Source organism: Excalfactoria chinensis, chromosome 23 (genome assembly GCF_039878825.1).
Source record: "Excalfactoria chinensis isolate bCotChi1 chromosome 23, bCotChi1.hap2, whole genome shotgun sequence".
NCBI classification, from domain to species: domain Eukaryota; kingdom Metazoa; phylum Chordata; class Aves; order Galliformes; family Phasianidae; genus Excalfactoria; species Excalfactoria chinensis.
Window position 1 is genome coordinate 1,378,824 of NC_092847.1, and position 18,793 is coordinate 1,397,616.

At 45.0% G+C, this 18,793-nt stretch overlaps 1 protein-coding gene across 2 annotated transcripts; it reads left to right on the forward strand.

The window, feature by feature from the left end:
• Positions 1–28: 28 nt before the first annotated feature.
• MDM4 (MDM4 regulator of p53) lies at positions 29–18,249 on the forward strand. 2 transcript variants are annotated; one of them, XM_072355892.1, is made up of 12 exons: positions 29–75; positions 197–394; positions 4,576–4,682; positions 8,552–8,626; positions 9,697–9,830; positions 10,278–10,327; positions 12,611–12,672; positions 13,438–13,534; positions 14,901–15,061; positions 15,607–15,741; positions 16,380–16,460; positions 17,034–18,249. In XM_072355892.1, the coding sequence occupies exons 3-12, from the start codon at positions 4,608–4,610 to the stop codon at positions 17,586–17,588; spliced, it is 1,425 nt and encodes a 474-aa protein (XP_072211993.1). In that variant the 5' UTR covers positions 29–75; positions 197–394; positions 4,576–4,607; the 3' UTR covers positions 17,589–18,249. The 2 variants fall into 2 exon arrangements, with proteins under 2 accessions (XP_072211993.1, XP_072211994.1); XM_072355893.1 differs by lacking the exons at positions 29–75; positions 197–394 and adding an exon at positions 2,930–3,021 and having other exon boundaries at positions 17,034–17,987.
• Positions 18,250–18,793: the final 544 nt, after the last annotated feature.

Sequence of the window (18,793 nt, forward strand, 5' to 3'; positions counted from 1 at the left end):
GGGGCGGGGGGCTCGCAGAGGAGACCATGCAGAGCTCGGAGAGGCTCCGGGCTGCGCATCAGTGCAGGGAGCGGGGTAGGAAGAAACACTGCGGGGTTACACGGGGCGCAGCGGGACGCGAGGTCCGACCAACAACGTGGTCCTCCAGGGCGGGTCCTCCACTGCAGGGAGCAGACCCGGATTCTGTTCTTTCTAGGAGAACACTTCCGGTGTGCTCTATGATACGGTCGCGCCGTGCCGGGCGCCGAACGGAAGCGGCTCCGCAGCCATGTTGGCTCCGAAGGGAAGTAGCGGCCGAGGCCCCGCGAAGATGGAGGAGCGCAGCCCGCGGGGGGTATAGGGGGGTTTCACCCCCCCAGCCCGGGCCAACTGGGGCCCATGGAGCAGCTGTAGGGTGAGTTTCGCCGCTTCCAGCACCGGAGGAGACCAACAGGGTGCTGGGAAACGGAGAGCGGGGCCTGGGGTGGGTGGGCGGCCTTGTGGGGGATGGGGGGGGGGTGGAGTAGGCCTCTGTGTGGGGGGGGGAGCCGCACGGCGGGCCGTGGCCGCTAGGGGCAGTGCTGCCTCCCCATGTGGTGCCCGGAGGGGAGATAGGTTATAAGGGGAGGAGGCTGGGATTGCTTGTACTGGCCTTCACATCAGCTGCAGGGTTAAAAGTACAGGTGAAAAACTGAGTCTCGGGTTTGATGGCAGCAGAGTTTAATAGATACAGGTGACAAGATTGAAATGGACACTGAAACAGTGCTGTTACAGGTTGCACTTACATCTGCTTTGGTATTCATGCCATGCTCCCTGACAGCTCTGTGTTACAGCAATGCTCCAAGCAGGCTGCTGGGGCTGCTGCTGCTTCCAGCTGGGTCTGGAGGGTCAATGTATTGCACATAGCACTGGGAGACTGTGTGGTAAACGCTGATGGAAAGGGGTTGCAGTTTATGTACTGAAGGCTCATATGTTCAGGAATGTGTTGTGGGCTGTGTGTGGCTACCAGGCTCGCAATGGGACCTTGAGTGAATGCTTTTGTGTTTAGTAACTCTTTAATAGGAGTGTTGCAAATGCCCCTAGATGTTCAGCTCCGTGCAGGCTCCTCAAGCAAACATATGCAGCTAGAAGATAGGATTAAATTAAGGGCTTTTCACTGCTGCAAGAAAAAATAGGTTTAGATGATTAGCTTCGGTTTTGCTTATATTCTAAAGTGCTTAACACTGTATCTGTGCTGTGACAGGGACGCTTAGCACAGTCATGTCAGGGTATTATATAGCCATTATCTGCTGCAGGAGAAGCTTTTTTCATTATCTGACTTGCTTCATCTTTGTGTTAAAATAGTGATATTGATTTGACGGCCCCTTAAAGCAATGTCTGAGAAAAGGAGCTTAGGAAGGAGAACCAACACAACGTAATCTGTTAAAATAAAGGTAAATGGAAACAACAGTGCAGTGGGGTGGAGTTGCTGCTGGGTTCCATGCATCACCCAGAGACAAAGCTGTCAACAGCAGCTGGTTTAGGGAGATTTGCAGAGCCATTTGCCAGCATTCATTTTGAATTGAAACAGTCAAGTTTTGTTTTTCTTCCTCAGAAATGCTTTTCTTAATTGAATGCAAGTAAAGCATTGAGTCAGAGCCCCCCAGCAGCAGTCGGTGTTGCACTCGGGAAGACAAATACCTGCAAAAAGGCACTTGCTGGGGGGGTACAAAGGTGCCTTTTGATGTTTCCTTGGCTGATATCTTGCACCTCTCCCAGAGGAGAGTTGATGGGACTTGATGGGATGCAATCAGGTGAATGGGTGGTGCAAAGAAAGGCAGCAGCAGAGCAGTGATGGGCTAAAGATGCAGTGATGGGCTAAAGATGCAGTCAGGGTGTGCTTTACAAGGAGCAGTAAAGCCCTTTCTAGCAAGCTGGCTGATAGGTGGGCAGGCAAACTTGCACGGGAACCTCCCATTGATGGGCCAAACCTAATTAACTGTGACTCCGTTGTCAGATAAGTGTTAGCTTGGACCCTCCTCCCTGGGGTTTATCTATGTGTTTCTCTATGTAGCATTCTCTATATGTGAAGAAGGATGGTAACTGGGAACAAGAATTCAAAGTCAGGCATTGGCCCACTGTTGAAATGAGCTATTACTGACAATATAGATTCACCAGACAGCATCATGTCTACTTTGTTCTCCTTACTGCTCTGGTCCTGATCTCTTTCAGGAACTTTTACTCACAAAATGGGCAGGCTGCTTGTTCCTTTAGTGTGCATGACCATATAAAGCATTCAAATGGGAAAAGAAAAAACCCTTTACTCAATGACTACTTTGTGATTCATGGTTTGTTCCAAGGCATTGGTCTGTGGGGACCGGCCTCTGTTACACATGTGGCTCTGAAGCTGTAGAGGAGCACAGTATTAACTTCACTGCTACTTTGTTGTCTGCAAACTAGTCTGGATGCCTTCAGCATTGCAGGGTAAATATGTGGCATGTAATAAGTGGAAGGATACAGTTGGAATGGGAGGAATTGGCACTGTTTCTTTTTGGCCAGCCCCAGCAGGGCGGGCAGTGAGGTTTTCTGTCCCGACAGTGCTGGGCAGAACAACTGATGGCTGCTTCCATCATTCTTGTGGGTATCTGCAGCCTGGGCACGTCTTAGAGCTCGCATGTTCATTTAGCCTAATTAAAAGAAAGCTGCTAATGCAAGTCAGTGCTGAGAATCAAGCTTACTAAAAAAGTGTGTTTTGCTTTTGAAGTCTGGAGGCAAGATGGTGACTTGTCTGCCCTCCTCATAAAGGCAGTACTGAAACAGTTAAAACTTGGAGACAGTGACTGAGATGTAACCTGGAGGAGCAGAATCTCTTTCCAGGAATGCAGGGCGGAGGGGAAACCCGCTGTTCTCTCCTCTTTTGCCTGCTTTTCACACCTCCTGCAGCTGCCACCCAAAGCTGATGCATTTAGCTGCAGCTGGCAGGGAGCTCAGCCAGGCTCTTGCAGAGCTCTTAACCAGGAGCAGAGGCACAGGGAGGACTTGGAGCAGGGAAGTTCAAGGCTGGTAAGTTAAGCTGCGGTTCAAAGTACAGCACGGATCGTGCAGTGTAATGGGTTCTGTGGGTGGCTTGTGTTGAAGCATGAGTGGCACTGCAAAGTACAAACGTGGGGAGAGCTGTAAGGCTGGCAGTGGTTGTGGCTATGAAGTCACTTAAGTTCTACCTACATGTGGTGTCTCCCAGTGTTATGTACCCAGTTTGAATTGGAGATGCATTAATCACGCTTTATTTAGAGATGCTTGATCTTTTGGGATGATTTTGTTCCTGGCAGTGCTTTATTTCTGAGCAATGCAATGGTATGAGGAATACGAGCAGCCTCTTGCAAAGTCACAGCATCTCTTAGTAGATGGGCCATGGGAGGGATGGGGGCTGAGTGTGTGACTCTGGATGCTGAGCGTGCTTTCAAACGTTTTGCTTATTGAAGTGTTAGCTCTGCCTGCTAGATAAACGTTCACTCTGTTTTGTCTAGAGTGTGTCATCCACCATCCTAAAAGCCAACATTTCAATCTGTGTAGGCAAGTTCAGGAGCCAGGCTTTACTATTTAGGTCATCTCGTGCTCTGCCAGAATGTCAGTAAGAGTCAGTTATAGGATTTGTTTTATTAATGCCTTAAGAAGAAAGCAACCAGATTAACGTTGAAATGGAGACTTCATTGTAAGAACAGCATTAGTGCTGGATTGGTGCATGCTCTAGAGCTGAGGTGATGCTGTGTGAGAATAAGAGGGCAGGATTCAAGCTCTTTCTCTGGCAGGTTTAATTACCTTTTCTTTTTCAGTGGGTGGTTAATTTACACTGTCCTTTCTCTTTAAATATAGAGAAGGTTTTGAACCTGCTTTGCATGGGGCTGATTGTGCTGGGCTGTGCTGAGAGCGTGAGTCATTACCAATCATTGTGCTTATGAAGCTGGGCTCTCTGGGTGGATACTGAAACTGATAGGGCCTGACACATTCAAATAGCTGCAGGACTTCCCCTTTCGTTCCTTTCCAAGAAGGGATCACTTCACCTGCTCTGCCAGTAATGCTGTTAAATTCGTTCATTTATAGCCTACATCTGGTCATTTGGGGTGAAGGCTGCAGCAGCTTTAGCAGATTTTCTTCTCTTGAAAAAGCAGGTGGGGAACATGTAATCATTGCCATCAGTGCTGGCTGCTCGGGGCGGGGGTTGCTCTCCTGTAACGATTTCCCTTGGGGTTATTGTGACTCAGCTTCTGCTTTCTCCCCCTGTGACTCCAGGGCCTCAGCATGTAAAGAATGTGCTGATGGGGTGGTGGGGAGCTGCAGTTTGCCCCCAGCTGACAGGTCCAGGTTCCTCACCCAGCCATGCTGCATCCTCAGCATGTGCCACAGCAGTCCCAGTGTCCCAGCTGTTTGTTGGGCACTGAGGCAGATCTGTTTTAAAAGAGCAGCTGTGGGGGTACAGCAACATGATCATCATTTTGGATATGTATGCAGGGCTATTTTTAAACACTGACTTCCTGAAACTTCTAAGAAGTGGAAGTGGTTAAACTCAAGAGCAGGTTTCTTGGCTTATAACCAGTACATTAAACTTCTCATGTACAGGTTTGTTCCATAAACAGCTCATCACTGCCACAATGACATCTTCAAGCTCTGCCCAACGTCCAGCAGCTGAGAATGCCTGCAGAATCACTCTTGGACAAGCTAACCAGGTAATTATCTCCCCCACTTATCTTCATTGCTTTCTCCTCACTAAAGCTTGCACTTCTTCCATTAAATCAAAACTTTCTAATGACATTTAGGTAAGAAGAATTTAGCATGATGGAATAGGTCTTTTATCCTGAAGATTTCTGTTAGCTTTCAGCAGATCAGAGATTTATGGGTATTTTAAAAGGAATAGAGGGGGAGAAAGCAGATAAATTGGGTCATAGAAGAAAATGCATAATGCATGTTTTTGTGTTGGAGTTATACTTGAAGAATTCCATATGCAGCGTTGCTCCTAATGCTATAGACTACTTGTGACAGTTGTATTGAAGCATTATAGCTTTGAATGTTGAACTTAGTTCAGTCAATGATGCATCCCCACAGCTCATTTTGAGGTCAGTATTGAACATGCAGCACTCGTGTTATTGCCTCTTCTTAGGGTGTCTCTGGAAGAAGCAGCTGCAAGCCAAGGGCAACGTGGCAGGCGTGTGGTTTGGCTGTGACACAGCATGCTGACAGCCAAAGAGGAAACACGCTGCAAAGAGTGGCTAGAGAAATCTGATCTAAAATCAACTATTTCTCTTCCAGATCCACTTCACTTGTGCAGGGCATCTCCAAAATATGAACGGAATAGGCAGGAGTGAAAGTAAACTGGTGGTGTGTTAGAAGATCCCCCCCCATTTGAGGCAATTTCAGAAGCTTTGAAATATAGCCAAGTCCTGTGCAGTTGATGTATATGCTTATTTATTCAAATCGCTTTGCTTGAAAAAAGCACATCAATAGGCTCTGGTATTGTTATGAAAATATTGATGGCCAGCAGTTTCCAAACTAACAGTTCTGTTTGGGCTGTACTGTAATAGCTGAGGGCTCATTTTGCATGGAATCAAGCTAACTAGGTTGCTTCTTCCCCAGGGAAGGTGATGGAACAGCTTGTGCTGGATGCCATCTCCAGACAACTGGGAGAAAAGGAGGTTATCAGGAGTACTCAGCATGGGTTCACCAAGGGGAGGTCGTGCTCGACCAACCTGGTGGCCTTTTATGAAGATGTCACTAGCTGGGTGGACAGGGGGAGAGCGGTAGATGTAGTCTACCTTGATTTCAGTAAGGCTTTTGATACGGTCCCCCATGACATCCTTATAACAAAGCTGAGGAAGTATGGGATAGATGAGTGGACGGTGAAGTGGATCGAGAATTGGCTGACTGGCAGAGTGCAGAGGGTTGTCGTTGGCGGTGCGGTGTCTGGCTGGAGGCCTGTGACTAGTGGTGTCCCCCAGGGGTCTGTGCTGGGTCCAGTCTTGTTCAACATCTTCATCAACGACCTTGATGAGGGGATAGTGGCCACCCTCAGCAAGTTTGCTGATGACACGAAGCTGGGAGGATTGGCTGACACGCCTGAAGGCTGTGCGGCCATTCAGAGAGACCTGGACAGGCTGGAGAGCTGGGCAGTAAGAAACCGGATGAGGTTTAACATAAGCAAGTGTAGAGTCTTGCATCTCGGTAGAAATAATTGCATACACCAGTACAGGTTGGGGGAAGACCTGCTGGAGAGGAGCTCTGCTGAGAGGGACCTGGGCGTCCTGGTGGACGACAGGTTGGCCATGAGCCAGCAGTGTGCCCTTGTAGCCAAAAAGGCCAATGGCATACTGGGGTGCATTAAAAAGAGCATGGCCAGCAGGTCGAGGGAGGTGATCCTCCCCCTCTTCTCTGCCCTGGTGAGGCCTCATCTGGAATACTGTGTCCAGTTCTGGGCTCCCCAGTACAAAAAAGACAGGGATCTCTTGGAAAGAGTCCAGCGGAGGGCCACAAAGATGGTGAAGGGCCTGGACCATCTCCCCTACGAGGAGAGACTTAGGGAACTGGGTCTGTTTAGCCTTGAGAAAAGAAGGCTGAGAGGGGACTTGATCCAGGTTTATAAATACCTGAAGTGTGGGAGCCATAGTGGCGAGGCTGGTCTCTTTTCAGTAGTGCGTGGGGACAGGACTAGGGGCAACGGGCTGAAACTCCAGCATAGGAAGTTCCGCACGAATGTGCGCAAGAACTTCTTTACAGTGAGGGTGACGGAGCACTGGAACAGGCTGCCCAGGGAGGTGGTGGAGTCTCCTTCTCTGGAGATATTCAAGACCCGCCTGGACGCCTACCTGTGCGACGTGGTGTAGGGAGCCTGCTTTGGCAGGGGGGTTGGACTCAATGATCTCTAGAGGTCCCTTCCAACCCCTATAATTCTGTGATTCTGTGATTCTGTGATTCTTTAATCAAAAGGAGATGCATGAACAGTCATTTCCAAATCTATTTGAGAGTGGTCATTAGAGAAATGAATGAGTGCAAATACGTAATTTATCTTATTGAAAATCATATGCTGATACAAGCAATTACTTGTGTTGTGCTCAGCTTTTTCCAAGTAAAGATGCTGTTTTTGAGGAAGAACAACTCATGTCCAGCCACAAGCCTCTATCTGAGCCTGAAAATATATCTAACAGTCATAATAATGGCAAAATAGGCAGACCAGATACGCTTGCAGTAGGAAGTAATTTTTTATGGTACTAAAGCCTTGCCAATATGCTGCCCAATAGCCAAGTGACAGATTAGACTTGTGACAAGCAACTAAAACTTGTGAAAACAGTGCTGCAACTAAATCTGGCTTTTAAGGGCTGCAAGGGAAGGAAATAAGTATTGCAGTTGCATTTATGTAGGCAGAAAGGTTTGTATGAGACCCAGGTGAACCCACTTGACTAATAGGTGAAGGCCTTCGCCTGCACAAATTACATGCCTTGAGAGCCTTGTCAAAGTATAAGGGAGCCACCAATAAACATTGTGTGGTTTTTTCCAGTGACAGATTGAAATATCTTGCATTAGCACCTGAGAGACAAAGGAGAGCAGTGGAAGCGATTCAGAGTGGGAAATGTATACATTAGCATACAATATTATGCACAATGATGTTGCATTCAGCTTCCTGGCAGAGCAGCGTGGGCTTTGTGACATCTTTTAGGAGCACGAGGCTCTCCTAAGAATTATTAAGATTCCTGTGGAACACACAGAGTGGTGGGGGAAGCAGCTATTTAAAACTCGCTGTAGTTTTATATAGCATCTGTCTTGTGTACTACTCAAAGCTGCTTGGGAGTGTGGGTGAAACCTAAAGGGGTTGCGGTGCAGTTCAATTGTTCCCAGGGTGCTTTACGTATTTCTTAGTAAGGATTTTGTTTATTGGCTGAGATCTACAGAAAATACAGATTCTGATCCTTGGTGTTAATTAACCACACGTTGTCTTTGGTGTAGTCTTATTATTAAGTGCTTCTTCATGGATCCTAATAAATACATCCTTCCCGAGGTCTGTACAGAGCAGGTTCAATCTGTTCTCTGCACTACCTGAGGAAAATCAGCCTTGCTTGAAGTCCCACTGTGAGTGCCCCATGGTTGCTCCTGTGTACGTGATTCAGAACATTTGGTTAGTCACTGCCCAGGCCTCCATACCAAGGGCCTGAGTTTCTTATACTTCCTCACATGATGGGTGACATCAAAGTAAATGAAGCAGTGTGACTGATTGAAGCCTTTGGATCTGTCTGCCCAAGTTCCTTTTCTTTTGTCATCGCCTGAGTCAGAGTGACGGTGCTGATTTTTGATCCTTTTAACTTCTCTTCAAGCATTTGACCACGCAGATAATTGTTATAGGGTACCAGCCCTCAGCAGGTTAGCCTAAGGCAAGCATCTTTCCATGGCCTCCATCTCATAGCACAGTTATCTCTGCTCAGTGTGGCAATCTCAGGCAGCTTGAGCAACTTGGGCTCGTTAGCTGAGATCTGCAGGCATACGTGCTGGGCTCACATTCTTTCTCTCATTGCTTCTTATCATTCAAACAAAACATCTGTGCTTTATGTTTCAGGTGCGACCCAAACTCCCTCTTCTGAGGATTCTGCAGGCTGCAGGTGCCCAAGGCGAAACCTTCACCCTGAAGGAGGTGGGTTCAGTTTCTATGCACTGAAAGCGTGCCTGTCCTGGGTTGCTTAATGGATGGTCCTTTTTGGGAACAATTTGGGACTGGCTCTTGATTCTTCTGTATTTGGAAGCCCTACCTGCAGAACAGGGATTCTGTACCCATAGGGCTGTTGGGATTTAATTGGTGGTTAATTGTCAGGAGCCTTTGAAGGAATTGAGAAAGGAGAAAGAAATATAATCAGAAACTGCTTTAGAGAAAGAAAAGATATAATAAATATCTCTAATGCCTGAGAGAGTGTCGAAGATGCTGTTCCATTGTCTTCCTTAGTGCATGAGAACCTTAAAAATTGGATGTTAGTTGATACTTTTAAGTTCTTTTTGAACTTGCTTGTCAGCTAAACCTGAGAGACCCTGCAAATTCATTTCTTTTCAGTTTAAAATGCAATATGTGTACGAGATTAAAAAAATGACACTGACTGTGATTTACAAGGGTAGCCTGTCTGGAAAGAATTAAATGCAGTGGTTTTTCATTATGAATGTGTCAGATATTCCCGCAGAGCTCTGTGACTTATTTTAAACACTTATGCATTTAAATAACTTGTTTAGCTTCTACAAAGTTTTGTCAAAAACAAATTGAATGCTTTAAATGGGGGGCAGTTCAGTATTAAATGCAGCTTGCTTGTATGGTTTTAACTTGGCTCAGTCAGTTCTTCTGCAGCTATTGGTTTCAGCATCATTTTGGTGGCATTTGCTATCATTCAGGAGGGTCGCTTTGGTTGGTACTGGGGGAACTTGGCCTGTGTTGGGCTTAACACGCTTTTCTTTCTCCTCTTGTACTTCTCACTTTAGCTGGTATTTCTTTTCAAAGTGGAATAGCAGAGGGAACTTGTCTTAGTTTTCTGTACTCTTAGTTGCAAATCTTATGGCAATGTGGTAAAGCTTCCTTGTTTGAGACACTTATGGATGGCAGAAATGTAGAACGATTCAGCTGACACTGCTGAAGGTATCAGGAGGCAAATACCATAAATTAACACAAATAGAGTCTTTGGTTTCAGCTGCAGATGTGGCTGATGATATGTTATGATTCCACAGGTTATGCATTACCTAGGACAGTATATAATGGTGAGGCAGCTGTATGACAAAAGGCAGCAACACATGGTGTATTGTGGAGGAGATCAGCTGGGAGAATTGCTGGGGCTGGAGAGCTTCTCTGTAAAAGATCCAAGGTAAGAAAAAGTAACCTTTAACATATGCTGTATTATGGAGATTGCTGAGTGAGAGACCCTTGGTTGACACTGTTCCTATTTGCAGTAACAAAAATCTCCATGAGTACGAAATGTCCAGCTCTGTGGCTTTTTGTTAATGCATTTTGACAAGTTTGAGCTTAGCTCTTGCTTTGAAGAGCTGGTTCTAAATGGTCCAGACAGCAAGCTGCTTGAGGTGACATCTTTGCCTCCCTTGTATTGCTGCATCTTCTCCAACTTCTGGTCTCAGACTCATGCTAAAATCTGCATCCTTCAGGTAGGTTCTGAGCTAGATTTAGGAGTGGCAAAAATGCACTGCAGACTCCAGCATCTCTATGGGGTTAATAAATGAGAATTTCTGTCTCTGATTTGACAGGATAATGCTGTTTGCTACTGTGATTATATTTACCATCTCCTTCTTTTCCACAGCCCAGTCTATGACATGTTGAAACGGAACCTTACTTCTGCTGCCATGACAGGTAGGTTTTTTACAGTACGGGCAAGTATATTCAATAAAGTATTGATGTAACTTGGGTAAGTAATGATTATTCAGAGATGAGAAATGTTTCTGAAGTTGGAACAAACTGCTTGTGAAGGCTTTGACAAGAGTCTCTTTGAGTATGTTCCGTTTGTGTGTGTCCACCATCAGTAGCTTTGGTATGAAATCAATTAGCTGGTTGAGTAATACAGCTGCCTTTAACCAATGGCCAAACCTCAAAGCAGCAGATAAAACATTGTGGGCGCCCAAATCAACATAGCTGAAGCATCTCATCCAAATTCTTATTGATTGCTCGGTCTTTTGTCACTTTTGTAACAGTCTGTGACTTCTCTGTCTGGCCTCATTTTGTACTTTAATTGTCTGGAGAACAAGTGTAAGGAATGCTGGAAACCTAACCTAGTTCTGCAATCCGAAGAGGTCTGGGCTGTATTCAAACCCTTGAATGTTTAAAGGCTACAATTGATTGGCTTGTGAGAGATGCAATCTATTTACATCAGTTTATTCTTAAGTTAATCTCGGGTGATGGCTGCCATGACCCAGCTCATCATCTTCATGTGATAATGAACTTATTGAAGCCACAAATATGCAAATCAGGAGTTAACTGTACCAGGAAGGTTGTGAAGTCGTGGATCTCGCTTCCTGGGACCTCTAAGCAGATTAGATGGGCTTAGTTCTTCATAAGTGCTCATTCTGGTTTTGTACACATGTTCAAGCAAATGTAGAAGTTCACGGCCACGTCCTCTCAATTATTTATGCCTGTTTTGAGACACATATTGGTGCCTGTGTGGTCCACCTCCTTTTCTTTCGATTTAGAACCTTCCTAAGTAGACTCATGTAAACACTTAGCTTCAGAATAACTGTGTGAATGCAGTTTCCCTTGCTGTTAGTGCCCTGCCCTTTTACCTGTAGACAGTGTGTGAAGAGCAAAGGATCCCAACGAAACACTCTCCTCTGCTGCCCTGTTCCCTTCCACTTGGTGTGTGCATGTGGTTGTGTGCGTGTGGCTGGGTGTGCATGTGTTGTCCAGTCATGCTGTAAATATTGCCAAACCTGCCAAAGGAAGTACTGTTCCTTTGGTGTGATGATCACTGGGTTTAACCACCACGAGTGCGTGTGTATCTGTGTGACTATGATGCGAAACAAGCTTGGCAGACCAGGCCAACTATGTGGGAAGGATGACTCTTGGTATTGTTTTTCCCTTCCTTGCAACACAGAAGTAGCTAAAAGTGCTGTAGGGCTTAAGAAGGCCATCGTATTTTATATTAGCAGCTTGTATTCGTTTGCCAAACCAGTACTCATCAGAACATCACTTTTGCAGATTATCCTGCCCACTTCTTCCAAGCACACTTGTAGGAAAAGCAGTGACTGCAGTACATCTTGTTAATAAAGATTAAGCTCTGACATAATGCTCTTTATCAGATGCTATCCTTACTTGGCTAGCTGTCGCTTTTAAGATGAATCACATGAGGAGTACTTAGGAACTCCTACCTCACTTTAAGGGTGTTTTGTGTTCAGTTCCTAATAGTTGTTAGCTTTGAATAAGGAAGCCTTCCAGTACGTGGAGTGCATTTTCACACAGTGTTTAGGACTAGTGTGTGTCACACAGTGTTAGAAGGGCAGTTCTTCTCTTCTAATGACACAGCGAAGACAAAGCAATGATGGATGAGCCAACTGGCTTCTGTTTTCCTACAGGTATGAAATCCTTAGTGGCCACTAGGAAGTTGTATGGTGATGAAAGCGAACAAAAGACCCCCAACAAATTAATACATAGAGCCGTATCATTTTGTGGTCCTGTGTGTTATCACTTCACGGTCCACTTTTCTGCCTACAAGATGCAGTTTTCAGTGCCGTGACTCAATGCAAATCAGATTGCTCATGCCTCCCTGGTATTCTGCAGGGAGTCTCTCTGCTAAACTGAAATGGGAGAAAGCAGGAGCCATCCTCTCACCTTTTCAGGGAGCAGACTTCCTAAATACAGCTCTTCAGTTATGTAGAAAGACTCTGTAGGCTGTTATTGCTATTTAATTAGGCTGGCCTTTTAAATTGCCTCCATATGTGCCTAGGAAAGCCTGGGGAGCATTACTAGAGTGATGCTTCTCTAGGAATTGGCCAGCTTGCTAAGGTCTAAAGAGCTCTGCTTTCCTAAAGGATTGCTTAGTGCTCTGCCAAGCCTGGGTCGCTGGTTGCTTGCTGAAGACCCTCTGTGTTGTGAGAATGGTTATTACCAGGGAAGGTTTTTTCTTTTGTTTTACCTGCTATCTAGATGCTGCACAGAATCTCCCAAAGGAACAGAGCGTCGATAAGCCAAGCCAAGACCAGCTGAAGGTAAACCCACTGCGTGGTGGTTTCTTTTGTTGTACAGAGTGCCCCTTCTCTGTACCTGTGCATGGTGGACTACCAGAACTTTGTGCTGCTTGGCTGCCGGGTTCTCACCTTCCTGAAAAGTTCTTGGAGTCCACACAACAGGGACAGAGTGACCCTTCTCTGTTCTCATCATAACAGAGTACCAGTCTCTGAGCGCGTTTCTCTGGGGTGTAGCACTTCTAGTCCTCAGTTCCTCCAGCCTGCTCTGTCTTTTCACGTCTTTCCCCTTTTTCCCCCACATTTCCTCTCTAAGTAGGAACTGCCAAATCATTAAAGTTTCTAAAAAGCGTGAACGAGTTTTGTGTTGAGTAGGATTGTTTTCAGAAGCTTTCAGGCGGAATCTGAAACCTAGGAAAAATCTTTGCACGTTCTAACTTATCTTAGGTGTGTTTTGGGATTAAGGTAAACTGATCTGGGAGGTGTCTGTTCACACTGGGGGACCAGGGAGCCACGAAGAGAGCAGTTTTACTGCATTCTAAATGGCAACTTTTGGACTTCTTGCCAGTCTTAAGATTTTTCCTGGGTTGCAAGTATGTTGTTTGTGCTGATTACAGATGCATTAGTGTTCCTAGAGGGTTAACAGCGTGTAGCTTTTGTTCAGAAACTTCTTTTTATCTTCTTATCTTTTTGGCGTTGTAATGCAGCTGGTGACTCAGAATGGAAGTGCTACATCCCCTTGTCTCTATAAGCTCTGGTGGGCTAACATCTGCTTTTTCCTTCATGCAGTTTAGCCCAAAGGAAGGTTCTGACACTGTCATCATGGAGGATGAAAGCAATGCATCTGCCGTGTCTACCTCAGAGCACAAATGCGAGAATTATGAAGGTGAGTGCCAGCTTTTCCATGGTAACGGGCTGTATGAGTACCTCTGCTCCTTCTCCAGTATGACACGTTGAGCTTTGTATCAGGAAACAGCTGGAGGAGGGTGCTGGGAGACTAATAAAAACCTGTTGTGGAATATAATCTTTAAAACTCATCATTTTATGGCAAAGATTGAGAGAAGTGCAAATGTCTGCCAAACGTACTTTATGATAGGCATGTTTTCTAGCTTAGATACTTCGTCTCATAAATAAACACTGAGTAAATTGGCAGGTTAAGCCCCAAAAGCACATCTATCACTAACCAGTGCCATCAAAAATCTTACAGACCTTGCTGAAGGGTGTTGTAAATGCTGAAATTAGACTCGTATCTGTTTATCTTCCCATGGGACCCTCTCCTCTGATTACACAGAACACAGCCTGAGCTGTCTGCAGTCGTTACCTGCAAACCAATCAGGAATAGGAGTTACAATGGATATATATATTTTTTCTATCCAGCTTAAGTATCACACAGCTCCTTCATATTTAGACGTTTCCTTTGTTTTAGTGGCTGGAATTTTCTTGCTGCTTCAGTCACGGATTTCTGATGTTATGGAAACAATTTTCCTGTTTTTTTTCCACCTTCTGCTCACAGATTGTTCTGACATCAAGGAACTTAATTTATAAAACCAGATCATCTTAGCAATGTGTGGGTATTTCTGGATAAAATGAGAGCAGTAAATATTTTCTTGGCTGCAGAGGAGATAGAAACAATCCTTGTTGGTGCCTTTGAAGCTCTCAGCAGCGAGGAGGGTTTGTTTCAAGGTTATCTTGCAATTTAGACCTCTGAGTTGAGGATTGGAGGCTAAACTGCATGTGTTAAAAAGGAGGCTGCAGCAGGGAGTTAGAGAGGGTAGATTTTTACCTTTCCATGTCCTGATTTGACCTTTGGGAATTCAGGAGCTCCCATCATTTGAAATTTGAACAAAATTCAAACCAGTTCTTTCTACATTTTAAGCATTCCCAAGAAATCTACTCAGTGTTGATTTGGATGGAGTTCTGAAGGGAGAACTCATGTTTGTGTATTCCTTCTTAAAAAGGTGGTAATGCGAAATGGAACACGTGCAGTTATAGAGATGCTGGGAGCACTGGAATGCTTCTTTGACCTCTGGCTGTTTTGCCAGATTCACTTGGGTAGATACATCAGTGCAGCTGTGTGTCAGATCTGACATCTCAGTACACTCACACGAACTTCAAAGCTCCTAGCAGTAACTCTGGCTGTAAGACAGTGGAAGAAAGGTATCATCTCTAATCAGATGGGGCCAAATTTGTCTCTGCTAGTCTCTTTAATGATGTAGGTGTGGCATGACTTAGATTCTACTTGGCTCTTACAGACAAAGACTTAATAGAAAACCTCTCTAAAAGCAAGAAGCCTAAACTGGACCTAGTGTTTGAGGAATGGGATGTAGCTGGTCTTCCATGGTGGTTTTTAGGCAACCTCAGAAGCAATTACAAGTCCAGAAGTAATGGATCAACAGATATTCAGACTAACCAGGTGTGTAGACATTTTAAAGAGGTGCGCTGTATTCTCTTCCTCTCCTCTTTTGTTTTCCAAGTAAATAATATGTTATTGTCCTTTCTCTTCCCTTCCCACTTCAGGATTTTCAGCCTCTCTCCCTTCTGTGTTCCAGTCCCAGCCTTTCACGTCAGGTGGTTGGTTACCTTTATAGTGTTCTTAAATAAACTAGGCACTCTGTCATCTGTTGGAGGCCCTTCTGCACTCCAGAGCTTTAATGTTATTGCAGTAGGTGCCCCTTCCCTGTGTTGAAAGTTGTTGCTCAGTGCAAACGGTGGTACTGTAGTGGCCAGCTGCTGTGTGGCCAGCTTGCAAGGGGAATGAGCATCATGCTGTTTGCCACCAGGGGTGTCTTTATAAGAGTAGTGCACTGCCCCTTTTTCTTCTAGGCGTGAATGGAGAAGCAGCCCAGGGCCTGGAAGGAAAAAGGGAGAGGTATTTCCTGCAGCCATGGCTGCAGTGCTGGCCCTCCTGCTGTTGATACCCTGAGCTCTAAGTGGTATCTTCTCTTTCTTCTCCATTAGGACATAGACACTGCCATTGTTTCAGATACTACTGATGATTTGTGGTTCCTCAACGAAAGTCCCTTGGATCAGACCAACACAGCAGTCAAAATGGAAACAGCTGACTGTGAGGAAGTGAAAGAAGGTGACAAAAAGGTACCTTTTCAAACAGACACCACACGTGTGTGCCACCAGTTGGCCTTGTCTAAGTGATCCCAGTGAAGTGCAGAATCCTTTGTTTTCCCCCAGTCTTTCAGTGCTTTGTTAACAGGCGAGGAGCTAAATCTGTAACCACCCAGAGTTTGTGTTAGAAAAGGCTGTCACCATTCCATACACAGAGTGATAGCTTTCCTTCTAGTCAGTCTGGGTTTTGGTTTAAATGTGTGTATTTTCAAGGCACCAAATCAATTTAAAATTACTGGCCAGTCTGAGGTTTTAATTAGGTTAATCACAAGAGGAATTAATCAGATTTGTGTTAAAGTAATTCAGTTCATGATTCATGAAATTTAATAGGAACACTCAGGTATTTGTGTTTTCCTTGGTGTGATATTTTTTTTGCATGCATTAGAGAGAGATATGAATTCATCACAAGAAAATCTGACTGTAAACCAGCTCAGCGCAAGTTATCAACAACAGCTTGGAATAGATTAAGTACACAAAATGACTTTTCATTCACTTCTGTGAATTAATTCTCATGGTGATTATATCATCATTTCGGTTTTGCTGTACAGAGCTAGGCACGTCGTAAGTACGGATTGTTGCAGCTCTTCTGACAGCATATCTACTTTTCCCAGGTGACTGAGGATGCATGCTTGCATGACTTTGAGGATTCTCAGTGTTTAAGCGACGACACAGATACAGAAGCTGCTTCTGAGGTAGGCATCCCTTGGGTCAGCGTTCCTTGCTTGGTAGTATGCTGCAACCCTAGCTGTATTTAGGAAAACTGCTCTCCCAGCTTCTCCTACAACTCATTCTTGCAGTAAGAGAAGCATTAGGATGTCCCTGGCATAGGGCAGCTGAATCATAGCTCTTGCCCTTGCTTTCTGGGGTACCCAAGTAAGCCACCGTCAGTTGTGCACATTCAGCAGATGCCAAATGATTATGGAGGCTGGAAAACGTATTCTTAACTGTTTCCAGGAGCTCTACCCTTGAAATCAATAAACTGCACAGCGTGAGAACACTGTATTCTTTCACAGGCTGGGAGGAAGGAAGGACAAAGTTTAATGCTTAAGGAGAAACCTGCATTTTTAGAATGCACAGAGTACTAAACTCCTTAGGCTTTCTGAGGTGCTGATAATTGAAGTTGCAGTCACGCATCTGCAAGCCTCAGTAACAGTGTCCTCTCTTGATGAAGTTTCTTTGCTGCTTTTCCTTTGCTGAGGAAAAGAAATTGTTAGCAAGAGTGCACTAACTTGCTGCTGTTTTTGTCTGCCCTAATCGTTCTTCAGGACTGCTGGCAATGCACCAAATGCAAGAAGTTTAACTCTCCAGGCAAACGGTACTGTTACCGCTGCTGGGCCTTACGGAAGGACTGGTACTCAGATTGTCCCAAACTCACTCATTCTCTTTCTCTGTCCAACATTGATGCTATGCAAAATGAAAACAGTGATGAAGGGATAGATGTCCCGGACTGCCGAAGGACAATTTCTGCTCCAGTAGGCCCACCTAAAGACATGTATGTGGTGGAAAAGAAATCACACGTAGATCCCTGCGGCTCTATTGAGTCCTTGGATTTGGCACGAGAATGTGAAAGCAGGGACTCTCTGTTGCGTTTCACTGAGCATAAAAAGGAGGAAGAAATACAGTCTTTAGAGAGCATAAAGAAGTTACTGAATCCTTGCTTCCTCTGCCATCACAGACCACGAGATGGGAATATTGTCCATGGGAGGACTGCTCACCTTGTGGCCTGTTTCAAGTGTGCAAAGATGCTGAAGAAAAAGAGATCACCCTGCCCGGTGTGCAGGAAAGACATTGAGATGGTGATTAGAATCTTTATGGGGTAGCTGTGCCTCCTTCTCTGCTGAAGGATAGCACACATTTTCTTGCACTCTACACAGACCCTAACTTCAGAGCTCAGAGCATGAATACCAAAGACAATTAAGATTCCAAACTGACCAAGAGCACAGAAATCAACCCTGTATATGAAGCAGCATCCATTTCTGCTGTCTACTTAAATGAAAGCCTGTTGGGACTGCGGAGGCACCAGTGTGTTGGTATTGATGCCCTAGCTTTGAAATTATCTACATTAGAGTTCAGTAGTTTCAGAATGATTCTCTGTTCTGATAACTGGTCCTTGCAGAAAGCAAGTTTTGGAGGGAGTTATGGACTGTTGGAGTGTTCTCCAATAAGTCAGACACTGTGCAATGCCTTCTAAGGGAAGAGTGTGGTGGGTGGGTGGGAAGGATGGGAGGGAGGGGTAGGTGAAGAGGGTTGTGATTTACATAAGCCATTTCTCCAAGGATCAGTTCTCATAAAGGCAGTGAGAAGTAAATATGCAGGTTTCCAATAATCCCTTTTTTCCTTTCTAATGCGCGTTAGATAAAATGAAAGTCCTTTTGCACCCCGACTTGAAATAAGTCCTTTCAGACTTCTAATTTGTAGCTATCTCAGGTCATACACCAGTTGGCAGAAGAATAGGGTCTTAAACTGTGCTTTATTATTAGATCTCACTTGTATCAATCCTTTTTTTTCATTTAAGTACACTTCTATGTCAGCTGTTATAGCTTTGTTGAAGCCTGTCCAGTGTTAGGTCAGAATCTGGTGTGCCAACTGGATTAAATCATAGCAACTCTGCTCGTAGCACCAGTGCAACTTTCACCATTGCTTCGTTCCATCAGGTCAGTCTAGAAGATGCATCGCTTTGTGTTATGTGGCTTTGCAATCAAGATACAGATCTTTTGGGGGATAAAAACAGTCCTGCAAAGCCCTGATTGCAGCTAGTTAGTCTACGGGCTGTGTTTAGTGTTTGTTCTTTCTAGTTTTCTGTGCTGATTTTTTTTCTTATCCAGTGATTTTAATGCTTCAAATCCATTTCAGATGTAATGTTAGCAAGTAGTCTTGCCATCTGTCTCTTCTGGGTTCTCTATTGTGATCCAAGAGGTGAGGAAGGCAGCTCTCAGCCTGTTCTTCAGTGCTTTGAAGGCCTGCATCCTGTAGCAGTAGTGCCTTTCCCTCTAGCTTTCAGTATACAGGCATTTGAATTCAGTCC